Consider the following 13,188-nt stretch of genomic DNA (forward strand, 5'->3'; position numbering starts at 1 on the left):
AAATTACAGCCTTTGTTTCATCAGTTTACCTTTAAGCAGTTTTCTACAGACCAATAAAAGAAGCTATGTAAAGATTAATTTGCTGTATTAATTGAATTGGTGTAAAAATCAGATGTGATGAACACACTGGTGTCATCAGCGTAATTTACAAATACAGTATGATTAATGTATGAATTAAAGAGTAACGGGTACAAAGGGCTGCCCTGTGGGACACCACAAAGTATTTCTTTAGTTAATGATGTAATTGCGCCTATGCAATCAAACTGGCATCTGTTAGCGAGATGATATTTAGTAGTTTGAGTGGAGGCCTCTGATTCCAGTTGCTCATCACGAACTCGGGGTGCAGTCCACCCAGTACCTGGTTGAGGGCACCGAGGGCGTCCCTGGCCGGCCTGCTGTCGGGCGCGTGTCGCAGCAGGGCGTCGGCCAGCAGGGGCAGCCGGGTAACACGCTGCATGGGTAGCAGCAGGAACGAGTGGAGACGCAGGCCCTGGCAGTCGGGGGCTGCCTCCAGGTCCCGCAGGCGCGCGGCCACGTCTGGCCGTGAGGCACTGAGCTCGCGCAGCAGCCGCTCCTGGTGGCCCTGGTGGGAGCAGTAGCGCACGTAGGCGGCCCCGTGCTGCGAGGCGTGCTCCTGCAGTGCACTGCACACGCGCTGCTCGCAAAGCAGCGGGCCGTCCCAGGACTGGTCGAGGCGTGCCAGCAGCCGCTCGCTGGCCTCGCGCAGGGTTCCCAGGCTGCCGAACAGGGCATCCCACTCGCGGGGCTCGAGTGTGCCGTGCAATCCGGGTGCAAAGTGGTCCGTCAGGAGGCGCAGGCTGCGCTGGTACGATGCTTCCGAGGTGAGAACCTCGAACAGTGCCTCGTGCTGGCGTTGCTCGGTATCCGTCAGCTGCTCCAGCACACCACTCGCACGAACCTTCGCAGAGCCAGACTAGGATGAGACACTCGCCTAGGCCAGCCATTAAACGTTAATTCGGCCAAAAAAACTTGCCTTCGGCAAGCTGGTGTTTGGTTCACTATATATGTTGTTCGTGGCACACTGCACGAAGTACAAAGCAAGGGAACGAGAAAGACACAGAGAAGCGCCAACTACCTTAGAAGGGTGATGGTTTAGGCTAGTTGGTAGTTGACATGTTAGATTGTGTGGTACAGCGGGAAGCATGGACAAGGGACGCAAGAAAAACGAGGACAAGCGCTTACTTCCAAGTGAAATTTTATTGCCTGGTGCAAGGTATTACATATGCGAATAATGTTAAGAATGGAAAACAAGGTTTCTTAGCCCTGCATTGTAGCACATGCGGTTGCAGCCCTGTTTGAAAAAGACGTAATATTCACACACGGATGATCGTACGTGCATCATCACTGAATTGGCTAGCATGGCACGTGAAGAATGCCTGTGCATAAGCAAGCCATCCCTGGCCTTATCACAAAGGGAGTTAGCATTCTTAGACAAGGGCAGCGCGAACAGTGAGCAGTGATGACATCTTTAATACGTTTTTCTTCTTGTTTTTTTTTTCATCTGTATTGTTTGTTTTTTACGTATATATTTTTTTGGTCGTTTTCCCGCTGTTTCTTTATATATAACACCTTGCACCAAACAATAAAATTTCAGTTGGCAGTAAGCGCTTGTCCTCATTTTTCTTGCGTCCCTTGTACCTGCTTCCCGCTGTGCTACACAATATAAAATGTCCACTAGCAACTGTTTAATAGTGGTCCCAGATACAAAACCAAGAATACTTTCACGCACATACAGTACGGAGAATGCGTGACATAGAAACAAAGTGTCACAAAAGCTTCCTTTTGAAAAAGCACACTTCATCAGAAAGCAGTGTGATAGATATGACACTAATGCAAGCAGATTTTCTTTCTGATTTGAAAAGTGTCCAATAATTCCTTTACAGTTTGGCCCCTGCGCTTGCCTAAAATGTGGGCAAGTCCTAGATTGGACAAATGGGGTGCTTTATTAATGCCTGGCAAGGGGAGTACGATAACATCGGTAAATGCCAACAATGCACATCTTCTTGCACACCGCAAAAACTGCCTATGCATATCTGACTGAGAGAATTAAGATAGTAGGCAAGAGTAGGCACCAAACTGCCGAGGGAAGATCTTGCACAACGTAATTAACTCTTCTTGCCACTTATCAAGGACAACATATTTAACTTTCACTGAACTATTCACTACACATAGTGCTTGTGAACCTAATATTATTACCTGTTACCAAAGCTGAGACCCCTACAAATATACAATTCTTTCATCGCGCAACACACTGTTGGTATACCATAGCCAGGAACATTCGCTCACTTCCTTGACATTAATATTTAGCTGCATTTGTTAATATCATTCTTGAATTTCGCTTCACATTTGCCATAGTAGCAGCTGTTCGCTGATGCTTGGATGTTCTTGACTTTGACGTAACAGTTCTATGAAAACCCGCAAGGTGGAGAGAAGGGAAAATCAGACATCCACACGTTCGTAGCAATTTCTACAATGGAAACCCATACGGGTTCCTCGAAAAAAAAGCCTCACAGTTGAAAAAAAATTCGTCCTGGTCCAGGACTCGAACCTGGGACCACCGCCTTTCCGGGGCAGCCACTCTACCATCTGAGCTAACCAGGCGGCTAGCAAATGGCAGGGCGAAGTCGAATTTGTTGACCAGACGAAGCAAAGGCAAGAGTTTGACGTAACAGTTCTGCAAAAACCCGCAAGGTGGAGACCTCTAGCTTGCGGGTTTTTGCATTGCTCGACATTGTTCCCTACTTATATCTGCTCACCATTGTCCCTTGCAGGAGCAGTACTCCCCATCACATACACTGGCACCATGGACTGACCTCGGCAGCTGACACCGTGGATGAGCATAGCCCTCCCCACCTCATGGACTTGTAGTAGTGAGAAATGATGTGCCACGGAAGTTCACGAAATGGCAAATAGGTGTCAAAAATTGAAGTCAAAAGAAAATATATAAGTGCATTTCAGCCAACTAGCCAACTAGTGCGGGTTTCTGTTTGTACTTTTGTAGCTCACAAGCATGTATCCGCAACTGCTAAATTGCATGTATTGCAAGTCTGGCGGCAAACGGGACGTCAGTAAGTTTCCTGCGCGAAGTGTACAAACAATGTCTAACTGATTGCAAGCAGAAGCTTATGCTGCAGCTTAAAGGAGGCATCGTATAAACACTTTCCAACAATATAGCAAGGCCGCTTCCAAGGCCCCCTACTTTATGTGTGGCTCAGAACTATTGCTTCGTGGCCCATCTCGCCACTGAGAATTTGCCTTTGAGCGAAAGTCTCTGTCAAAGCACCCTCCCCACATCCGACGTCTCAGCCTTGCGTGGCGCATCAGTACCAGTTCCATCTCGTCCGGAAAGACTTTTCCGATTCATGAGACGGGCAGCCGAGACCGTGAACTGCTTGGTGTACCTCCCTCCAGACGCGACTAGTAAATTCGCAGCAAGCGCTGAAAGCTTTTTCATTTTCAAATTTTCCTTTTTTTCCACACTACTTTTAGGTGCTGTTCAATTTCACTGAAAATATACTGTGTATCTAGCCGCGTTCATGGTCGCTTATCGGAAATGGCGGGCAACATTGACGAATTCTACAGCATTAATGAGAGTGTAGCTGTAGTTGTAATCAAACTTAATAAGAGGTATAGATTAAAGATATAGATTAAAGAGAGAAAGAGCAAAACTGGTCAAGAAGAAACAGGTCAACCTAGAGGCAGTAAGGATAAAAGCAGAAAAATTCAGGCTGGTACTTGGAAACAAATATGCAGCCTTAGAACAGAGAGATGATGATGACATAGAGCTAATGAATGAAACTGTGACGAGGCTGGCTTCAGAGGCAGCAAATGAAGTGGGAGGCAAGGCACCAGGGCAACCAGTAGGCAAGCTCTCCCAAGTTACAAAGGAGCTAATAAAGAAACAACAAAGACTGAAAGTGTCCAACCCAAGAGATAAGATAGAATTCGTGGAACTGCCAAAACTGATCAACAAGGCGAAAATAAGTGATATTCAAAACTATAATGTGAGAAAGACTGAAGAAGGTGTAAAAAGTGGACGCAGCATGAAATCAGTGAGAAAGAAACTTGGCATAGGACAAACCAAGATGTATGCTCTGAAAGATAAGCAGGGTAATATCATCAACAATCTCGAAGAATATAGTAAAAGAAGTGGAAGAATTCTATACCGACCTGTACAGTACCCAGAGGAGTCAGGATGCCTCCATTAGAAACAGTAATGAACAGGATACAGAAACTCCTCCTATAACTAGCGATGAGGTCAGAAGGGCCTTGAAAGACATGAAACAAGGAAGAGTGGCAGGAGGAGATGGAATAACAGTCGATTTAATCAGAGATAGAGGAGGCATAATGCATGGAAAACTGGCGGCTCTTTATGCGGAGTGTCTATCGACGGCAAGGGTCCCAGAAAACGGGAAGAATGTAAACATTATACTAATCCACAAAAAGGTAGATGACAAAGAATTGAAAAATTATACGCCCATAAGCTTATTTCCAGTATTACATAAAATATTTACCAAAATAATCTCCACTAGAATAAGGGCAATACTGGACTTTAGTCAACAAAGAGAACAGGCTGGCTTCAGGAAGGGATACTCTACAATGGATTGCATCCGTGTCATTATTCAGGTTATCGAGAAATCCACAGGGTATATTACACCTCTCTATATGGCTTTCACAGATTACGAAAAGGCATTTGATTCGGTAGAGATACCAGCAGTCATAGAGGCATTATGTTGTGAAGGAGTACAGAATGCTTACGTAAATACCTTGTAAAATATCTACAGAGGTTTTACAGCTACCTTAATTCTACACAAGAAAAGCAGGAAGATACCTTTAAAGAAAGGGGTCAGACAAGGAGACACAATCTCTCCACTGCTATTCATTGCGTGCTTGGAAGAAGTATTCAAGCTATTAAACTGGGAAGGCTTAGGAGTAAGGATTGACAGCAAATATCTAAGCAACCTTTGATTTGCCGATGACATTATTTTATTCAGCAACACTGCAGACGAGTTATAACAAATTATTGAGGACCTTAACAGAAAGAGCGCAAGAGTAGGGTTGAAGATTAATATGCAGAAGACAAAGATAATGATGAATAACCGGGCAAAGGAACAAGAGTTTATTATCGCCAGTCAGCCTCTAGAGTCTGTGAAAGAGTACGTTTTTAATAACAGGGTACCCTGATCATGAGAAGGAAATTCATAGAAGAATAAATGGGTTGGATCGCATACAGCAGACATTGTCAGCTCCTGACTGGACGCTTACCAATATCACTGAAAAGGAAGGTATACAATCAGTGCATTTTACCAGTGCTGACATATGGGGCAGGGACTTGGAAACTGACAAAGAAGCTTGAGAACAAGTTATCACGCAAAGAACGATGGAATGAAGATTGCTAGGCATAACGTTAAGAGACTGAAAGAGAGTGGTTTGGATCAGAGAGCAAATGGGTATAGACAGTATTCTAATTGATATCAAGAGAAAAAAATGGAGCTGGGCAGGTCATGTAATGTGCCCGTTAGATCACCGTTGGACCATTAGCGTTACAGAATGGGTTCCAAGAGAAGGGAAATACAGTCGAGGAGAGCGGAAGACTAGGTGGAGTGATGAAATGAGAAAATTCGTGGACGCTAGTTGGAATCGGTTGGCGCAGGACAGCGGTAATTGGAGATCGCAGGGAGAGGCCTTTGTCCTGCAGTGGACATAAAACAGGCTGATGATGATGATGGTGAGCCGAAGTACTGGTCATATAGCAATATGTCTCTCACTCATTGATATTTTGCAAGTGTTCGCATTATTCGAACATCACAACGTCACTGCTACATTCTCCATACACAATGGTAGACCTAGAAAGGGAGGGGGGCCCTGGGCCCTGCCTTAGATACGTTCATACATTTCAGCAGCAACTAAGCTGAAGGTGTCTTACTCTTTTTATCTGCTCGAACATTCGAAGCAGGTGCATGTCGGCACAGTGCGATACACGCTATAAATGCCAATTTGGCACAGCATTTCCTTCATGGCGCCATTTGGCACAATTGACACAGCACTTCCATCACTGCATGCGAAATACATACTTAGGTGCGCATCATATAATCAGATGCAACATCAAGGTGCAACAATTACGTGGAAGGTGTAGCAGATCTGAACTCGTAGTGCCATCATGAAAAAAGTGGAGCACCATGTTTCTGCGACCAGTGGCCAAGGGCACAATGGTTGCATTCAAACCAAGAAATAGTATATGTTGCATACTGTAAGTACGTCTGTACAAATACCATGTGATCTGACATATAGCCTCACATCAATAAGTCGTAGTTATAGTACATTCTGTCTAAAGCTATGCGGATCATTGCAAGAACATGTGGAGTAAGGCCCCCCGTGACGATAACTGGACAGAGATGGCTGCTGCATTGCCTGCCCAGTATGAAACATAGTAAAGAGAATGAACACCAGATGTTTTCCTTGCATGACAATTAGCAGGCATTCAAGTCGTTTCTTTTTTTGTGTTTCTTATGCAGCTTTTTACAGAAAGCCAGTGTTTGGTTTTTACAAACCGTGCAAGACACCCGACGCAGCCTAGTCAAACACACTGCGTGACCGAGGAATGCCCACCTGCGGCAGTTCTCGCCAGAGGGTGCGCTGTCCGCAAGGCTCGTCTCCGTCGACCGATCCCCACTGGCACGCCTGCTGCACCACGGCCTGCTGGTAGAACTGGTACAGGGGCTCTTCCTCCAGCAGCCGGCCATCACTGTGTCATCACATCCAGAGGATCAATGCTTGTCACACAATACAGCTGGCACGACTCGTCTGACACAAAAGATGTAGTGCTGCTTCAGACAGAAGTGGTGGCTTGCCAGCAAATGTACTGTACATGCTTGTGTAAGTGCCACACTGCCGAGTTTCGAACAAAATATTTCAGACAAGATGTTATGGTTACTGACCGCACAATGGCTGCAACCTCCTTTATGAAGCGTGCCTTGCGAAGCCCTGAGACACCAAGCTTGGCGGTCAAGTTTTGAAGCCACCATTTTTATGGTGTAGAGTTACAAGACGTGTGCTTCTCTTCGGTCTCTGCTGATTTTGCAGTTGATAGCCTGCTATCAACTCAAAAGCCTGTCAACAGAAAGCATTGTGGTGTGACTTATCTTGGTCAGCATATGGGTGACTATGGGCATGCATGACTTTCAAATAGAGTGCCTCAAAGCAGCCCTCTCAAAAGAGGAGTGCATCCCCATCCCCAGGAAACTTCTGGTGCATTGCATATCACACGTGCGGCTATAGATTTTTTCACTCTGACACCTGCGCTTAGAGTGTGCACACATAATCTCGGCCTCAGTCACCATCTGTCAGCACAGCCAGTGCAGGGACTGCGAGCTGCGCATGGGAAGAGTGCGTGCCGAGCGCTTTCCCTCTCACTCGTATCCCTCTCAGCCCCCAGACAGAGAGAACCCTGGGAGTGTTAGCCAGCGCCACCACTCGGAGACCTTGGCAGCAGATGTGGAACGTCCTTTCTGCCGCAGGCGTCACGAGAACATGATCTTTTTGGGCGAGCTCATGGGAATGTGGCATAGCTGCATCCTATGCGGTAGTATGCACTAGGCAGCCACTCCAAATTTGAGTTTCTTTATGTGCATCGCCTACAAAGAAAGAAATTTGATGATACGGTAATCACTACCTAAAATTTATGTACAAAAAGGTTTCTGAGAATTATTTGTCTTTCTTGCAAGAAGGTGGAAGAATAATTATGCAGAAACTCCACTGGAATTGTCTAAGTACGAATTAGTATACCCCCAAATTTATCTCGGCTTACCTCCAAATTTAAGTTGGCTCACTTCCAAATTTCATTTGGCTCACCCCTACTTAGGCTTCCCCAGGCATTTTCTATGGAGCTCTATGTATCCCTATGGGTATGCATAAATCCGATTGCATGGGTATTCTATCTGATCATTCTTCTTTTGTTTCAATTATGCTTTATCACTTGTAAAGGTATCAATCATCTACATTTACACTATTATAACGATTAAATGTCAGTCCTTCACAAATTACACATTTTTGTGCAGACAAAAGGTCACCGTGCAAGAAGAACAGGTGCTCCAACGGAAGCGTGGCGTGCCTCGCTAATGCTGGGCCGTCGCTAGGGGACGCACGCGACTAGGGTTTGGGGGCCAGACGTTCCCCGGCCACCATGCCGAGAGTGTTTTGCAGCCCGTGTTTTTTAGAGTGCCGCTACTGTTTTTTAGTGACAAACCTTAAGCCACTTTCTCCACGTTAGAAAATTTTAAAATGAGATTTTAATTGCCGAGGCACTTGGCTGCCTTTTCTAAACAAAAGGGTGTAGTATTTATTTCCCTGCACAGTTCATGTCTTTTGCTTAATCCGCAAGCAACTTAATTTGCTTTTGCTACCTGTGTTTGAACAAAGCATCACTACTATGTGTCACAATACGCAGCATTCCCGTTTTCATAAGAAGCAGGATACTGAGAAGTGTTGCATACGATTTGTTTCTAAATAAATGCAAGTGCCTTTACCTAATAAAGAGGGTTAACGTCCATATATTTCACTGCTTATACTCAAACAAAAATATGTATATCATGTTTTGCATACAGATTCTATGCAGAAGTTTCAAATTCTAGATGCCACGAAATGAGAGACAGCTAATTTCTCATAAGCCCCGCTGCCACCCCTTATGTGTATAACTTTCCATGAAATGAATGTGTGTATTCTTTAATAAATTAATGTAACCGTAAAAAAATAAAATAAATTCAGGGTTCTAACCTGTCAAAACCACATTCCATTAAAAATGTGCACCACAGCGGGCAACTCCAGTATAATTTTTGCCTACCTGGTCTTCTCCAACGTGCACCTAGGTCGCCCCTACAGAAATGCGGCCGCTGCGGCCAGGCTCGAACTCACTCTTCGTGACAGAAGACGCAGTGTATTTTACATGCTTTTTTATTGAACATTCAAGATTGAAAAGAGAGTTGAGAAGAATGCAACTTGTGAAATAAAAATGTAAATCGATGTGCAGAAGGCACGTATGTATCCATGTTCACGAGAGAGGCTTGGTGCGCTAGTTGGTACATGGTTATACTAGGAGAATGCTAGCAAACTTGAGAGTAGCAAAAAAATCAAGAGGCAGACATAGACAAAGAGACAGGAAGGTGGCTGCCTTCCTGCCACCTTCCACCTGCCACCTTCCTGTCTCTTTGTCTATGTTTGCCTCTTGATTTTTTTCTGCTCTCAAGTTTGCTGGCATTCTCCTAGTATAACCATGTACCCATGTGACCTATCTCATAGCTGAGTTTTACACGACCTCAGCAAGATTTCTCAGATTTGCTCTTCTGGGAGTGCTTATGAGAACAAACTTATTGTGCACTGCTGTCCGTAAACTCGTGATGCATGCCAGATCTAGGTGCTCCTAGCACCCATACTCTCCTTGTCACGGGACTTGGCCTCCATGCTCGAAGCATCCTAAGAACCGTGCAGTCGACTCTTTTTACCGAATGTGGAAACTCTATCTTCGCATGTGCAAGACCCGCAGTTGCAGTTTGGTGCAAATCACTTCTTGCCTACAATCCATCTTTACCAGGCAACGTCGCAGCTCGAGATGCAGACCTCCCTTCCCTCTCTTGTGATTCAGACTGTTTGTCTGAATTTTTAAGCATTTACCAAGAACAACGATGGCTGATGGCTCAATTTTGAAAGAAACATTGCTTAACTTAGAGCTCATCGTCTGCCCGTGCCACTTTTCGGTGACCCCTCCCAAGAATCGACACATGCCGTCTGTCGACTTCGCAATGACTCTGCTCCGTCGAAGTCATTATCGTCTGTTACAGCACCTAAGAGATTTGAATGATTATAGTGGACAACAGGAACAGCAAAAAAATTTGTTTTAAATTTTTCAACGCGATTTACGTATAGTTACAATTACTTATGTGTTCAAATTTCCTGTTTTTCCAGCCTCCTAACGTGTGCTGCTACACAGCAGTGCCGACGTGAAACACCACCAATAGTGAGACGAGTTTCTCCCCAGCGACCCCCGCATCGTCAGAGCACCTGTTCTTCTTACACCGTGTACGAGGCATTACACTTTTTGTGTGATGGATAGTACTCGCCAAAGAATGCTTGCGCATTACAATCCCAGCTTTTTCGCGTGACCATGCAATAGAATATAGGCAATACCAAGCAGCATTTCAAAACTTCATTATGGAGCACAGCACTGCCAAGTTTCCTTTTATCTGCCTGCATATATGTGTGCACAAAAATTTACTCAGTAAGAACAGCACCATTTCTTCAAAACATGTAGTGTGTTAATTGTTTGCTGCACATCGCTTACTAAGCACATGCCATCCTTCTGCAATGATGCTTGCTGTATGCGTCTGTTTGCCGACTGACTGCATTGTTTTCTGAGAGCATCTGTGCAGTGCACTGCCTTCGTTCCCATGCCACTCCTGGCTGTACACATAATGCACGAGTGAAGCACATAGCTTGTTGAGCCACTCTGGCGACTGCAGGCTGCTTTCATTCCTACAACTGGTGTGCACTTGGACCGGTCCTGCCTGCTCTAAGTGGTGGCAGAGAACAGTGGAGCATGTGGTTTATACTTCTGGTAAAGACGTGCAGCATGCTTTCAACACTGTTACGCACTAGGCCACTTGTGCTGCTGAGCAGATAGGTGAAGATGCTTATCGTGACAGGTTTAGTGGAGCTAAGTGACACAAGCAAGCCCATCAGTGGCTATGTTCTTTGTTGAGGCAGCCAGTTTGTTTCTTCACATTTCCTATGTAGGCATCCTTGCACCCGCACTGAAGCCAGAATCATTGGTAGAGTGGTCTCCACATCTGTGTAAAGGCAGAAGATCTGCTGCGGCACACTGTTGTGCCAACCACATTGCCAGTCAAGGCGCTGATTATCTTTTTGTTGTGTTCTGTTTGGGCCTGTCTCATCGCCAACGTGATCATCTGGCCCGTGACATCATTGATGTGACTGGGGAACGCACTCCACAGCGAATGCTAATGCATCACTGAGCCGATGCAACATTCGGAATGGGCTAGACCACTTTTTGTCGTCCAAAAGAAGAACAGAGCACTGTGTCTCTGCAGGGACTACTGGAGTACCATCAATCTAGTGGCAGAAGCATCTTTGTACCCGCTACTGACACCCTGTCTTCAGCACATTTTGTGGTGAAAAAATCTTCAGTACCTTGGACTTGGCCCAAGCCTACCAGCAGTTGAAGGTGAGCAAACAAACTTATAAATTGCTCACTATCAGCACAAACGAGGGCCTCTACAAGGCAAACAGACTGCCGTCTGGCATAGCTGCAAAACCAGCAATCTTCCAGAAATTTATGGAGTCAACACTTCATGGAATTCCAGGTGTTTGCATCTATCTTGATGATATCATTAGTGGCACCTTCGCTGCAGAGCATGCAGCACGCTTAGAGCTTGTTCTTGAGAAGCTAGCAAGTGTTAACCAGAGCATCAGCAGGGAAATTTTTTTTTTCAGTGCCAGGAGCGAAGTTTCTCGGACACAAGACTGATTCTAAGGGTGTCCATCCTACTGAGAACATGGTGCGAGCAATCAATCACCAAGGCACGAGCCAAACCTAACAAGCAAGAATTGCAGTCATATTAAGGGCAATTAACATTGTGCGATCAGTTAATACAATATCAGGTACTGCGGCCAACGATTTATACCGCGGGGTCCTTGAATGAATAGAGAAGGGACGTCAGGCCCAAAAGAAAACTAGATTTATTATGACTGCATCAGCAGGCGCCTGGAGCACCGGCGAATCCAAGTCTGAGCGCATGCAGCACGAATCTGCGTGACTCTGCTGCTGCAACAATGGCACCACCTTGACTGAGGCACAGCTGCTACAGTGGGCTCCGCCCCAGAGATGATGTTGTACCGACGGGCAGTGGAGCCCATGAGACATGTCTCGGTGCAACAAGTGGATGTGCTGTTGCATGCGCCACTTGTACAAGGTAATTGGTCGAGTTGACGGGCTCGTAGCTGGGTCAAGGTGGTTGTACTGACAGGTTGTCAGTATGGGCTGGCTTGAGGCATTCAAACACAATGGTGCCTGGTCGTCCATCAATGTAAATGGCAAAGGTGTTGCCACAGCATTCCAGCATAGGGTAAGAGCCCAGGCAGTGCAGTTGAAGGGGTTTACCATGGGCAGACTGTCGCACAAAGACATGTGCTGCCACATAGTGTCGTGGTGAGGAGAAAAAGATGCAGTTGATTGAAGAAGCTGGCTGCAAGTTGTCGACCTTGGTCTATTATTATAGAAGATGAGTAATCAAAACCCAAGTAGACAAGAAAGCTGCCGCAATGGTAGGCGTTGAGATATGAGGGATCAGTGTAGCTTCCGGCCATCGTGTGTGCCTGTCGATGCAGGTAAGGAGGTAACGATGACTTTGGCAGGGAGGAAGTGGACCGACAATGTCAAGATGAACCGTGAACTGGGCGTCAGATGGAAAGGTCTGATGGAGGGACAGGATGACAGTGGACCTTTATTCGTTGGCATGGTAGACAGGGACGCACTCAGTCCCACACTTGAGCATTACATTGAGGCCAGAAGAGCGGTCAGAAAGGGGTTTCTGCAGTGCCATAATGCTGGGATGAGAGAGCTTGTGAGCAGCTTGGAAAAGGCAATGACGCAGGTGAAGAGGCACGAGTAGTCGGGGTGAGCCAGTAGAGGTGTCACAGATGATGGTGAAATCGGCAGGAAAAACAATGTCTTCAAGTTTAAGTGATGTGAACAACCGATGGAGAAGGTTGCTTTCCATGTCATCGCGTTGCTGGCGAGCTAGAAGTTCTGCGTCCAAACGAGGTGGTGTACAGGTAACATTGCTAACAGCATCCATGCGACTCAGTAAATCACCAGGAATGTTTTCTGTGACCTTGACATGCTGGAAATCAGTTGCAAATTTCGAGATGAAAGAAAGCTAAAGTATTTCTCTCTGAGTGTAGGTCGAGATTGACCGCATAGACGAGAGGTTTGTGGTCAGTGAGGATCACAAAGTGTCGACGCTGGAAGAAGTGGCGAATATGCTTTATGGCGAGTTAGGCAGTTAGGAGATCCAGCCCTAAGTCACACTACCATGTTTGTGTCAGCTTGAGCTTCCTTGAGAAAAAGGTGAGAGGCTGCCATGCTCCATTAGTGTA

General features: G+C 45.8%; 1 protein-coding gene across 2 annotated transcripts in view; it reads right to left on the reverse strand.

Annotated features, from left to right (window-relative positions):
* Exn (Ephexin) overlaps positions 1–13,188 on the reverse strand; it is a 173,430-nt gene that overhangs the window by 51,228 nt on the left and 109,014 nt on the right. For both annotated transcript variants that reach the window (XM_065426613.2, XM_065426612.2), the window contains exons 11-12: positions 6,631–6,766; positions 359–919 (exon numbers count right to left, since the gene is read on the reverse strand). In XM_065426613.2, coding sequence (XP_065282685.1) covers positions 359–919; positions 6,631–6,766 — 697 coding nt within the window. The remainder of the gene's footprint in view (positions 1–358; positions 920–6,630; positions 6,767–13,188) is intronic.

Source organism: Dermacentor albipictus, chromosome 2 (assembly GCF_038994185.2).
Source record: "Dermacentor albipictus isolate Rhodes 1998 colony chromosome 2, USDA_Dalb.pri_finalv2, whole genome shotgun sequence".
Classification (NCBI taxonomy): domain Eukaryota; kingdom Metazoa; phylum Arthropoda; class Arachnida; order Ixodida; family Ixodidae; genus Dermacentor; species Dermacentor albipictus.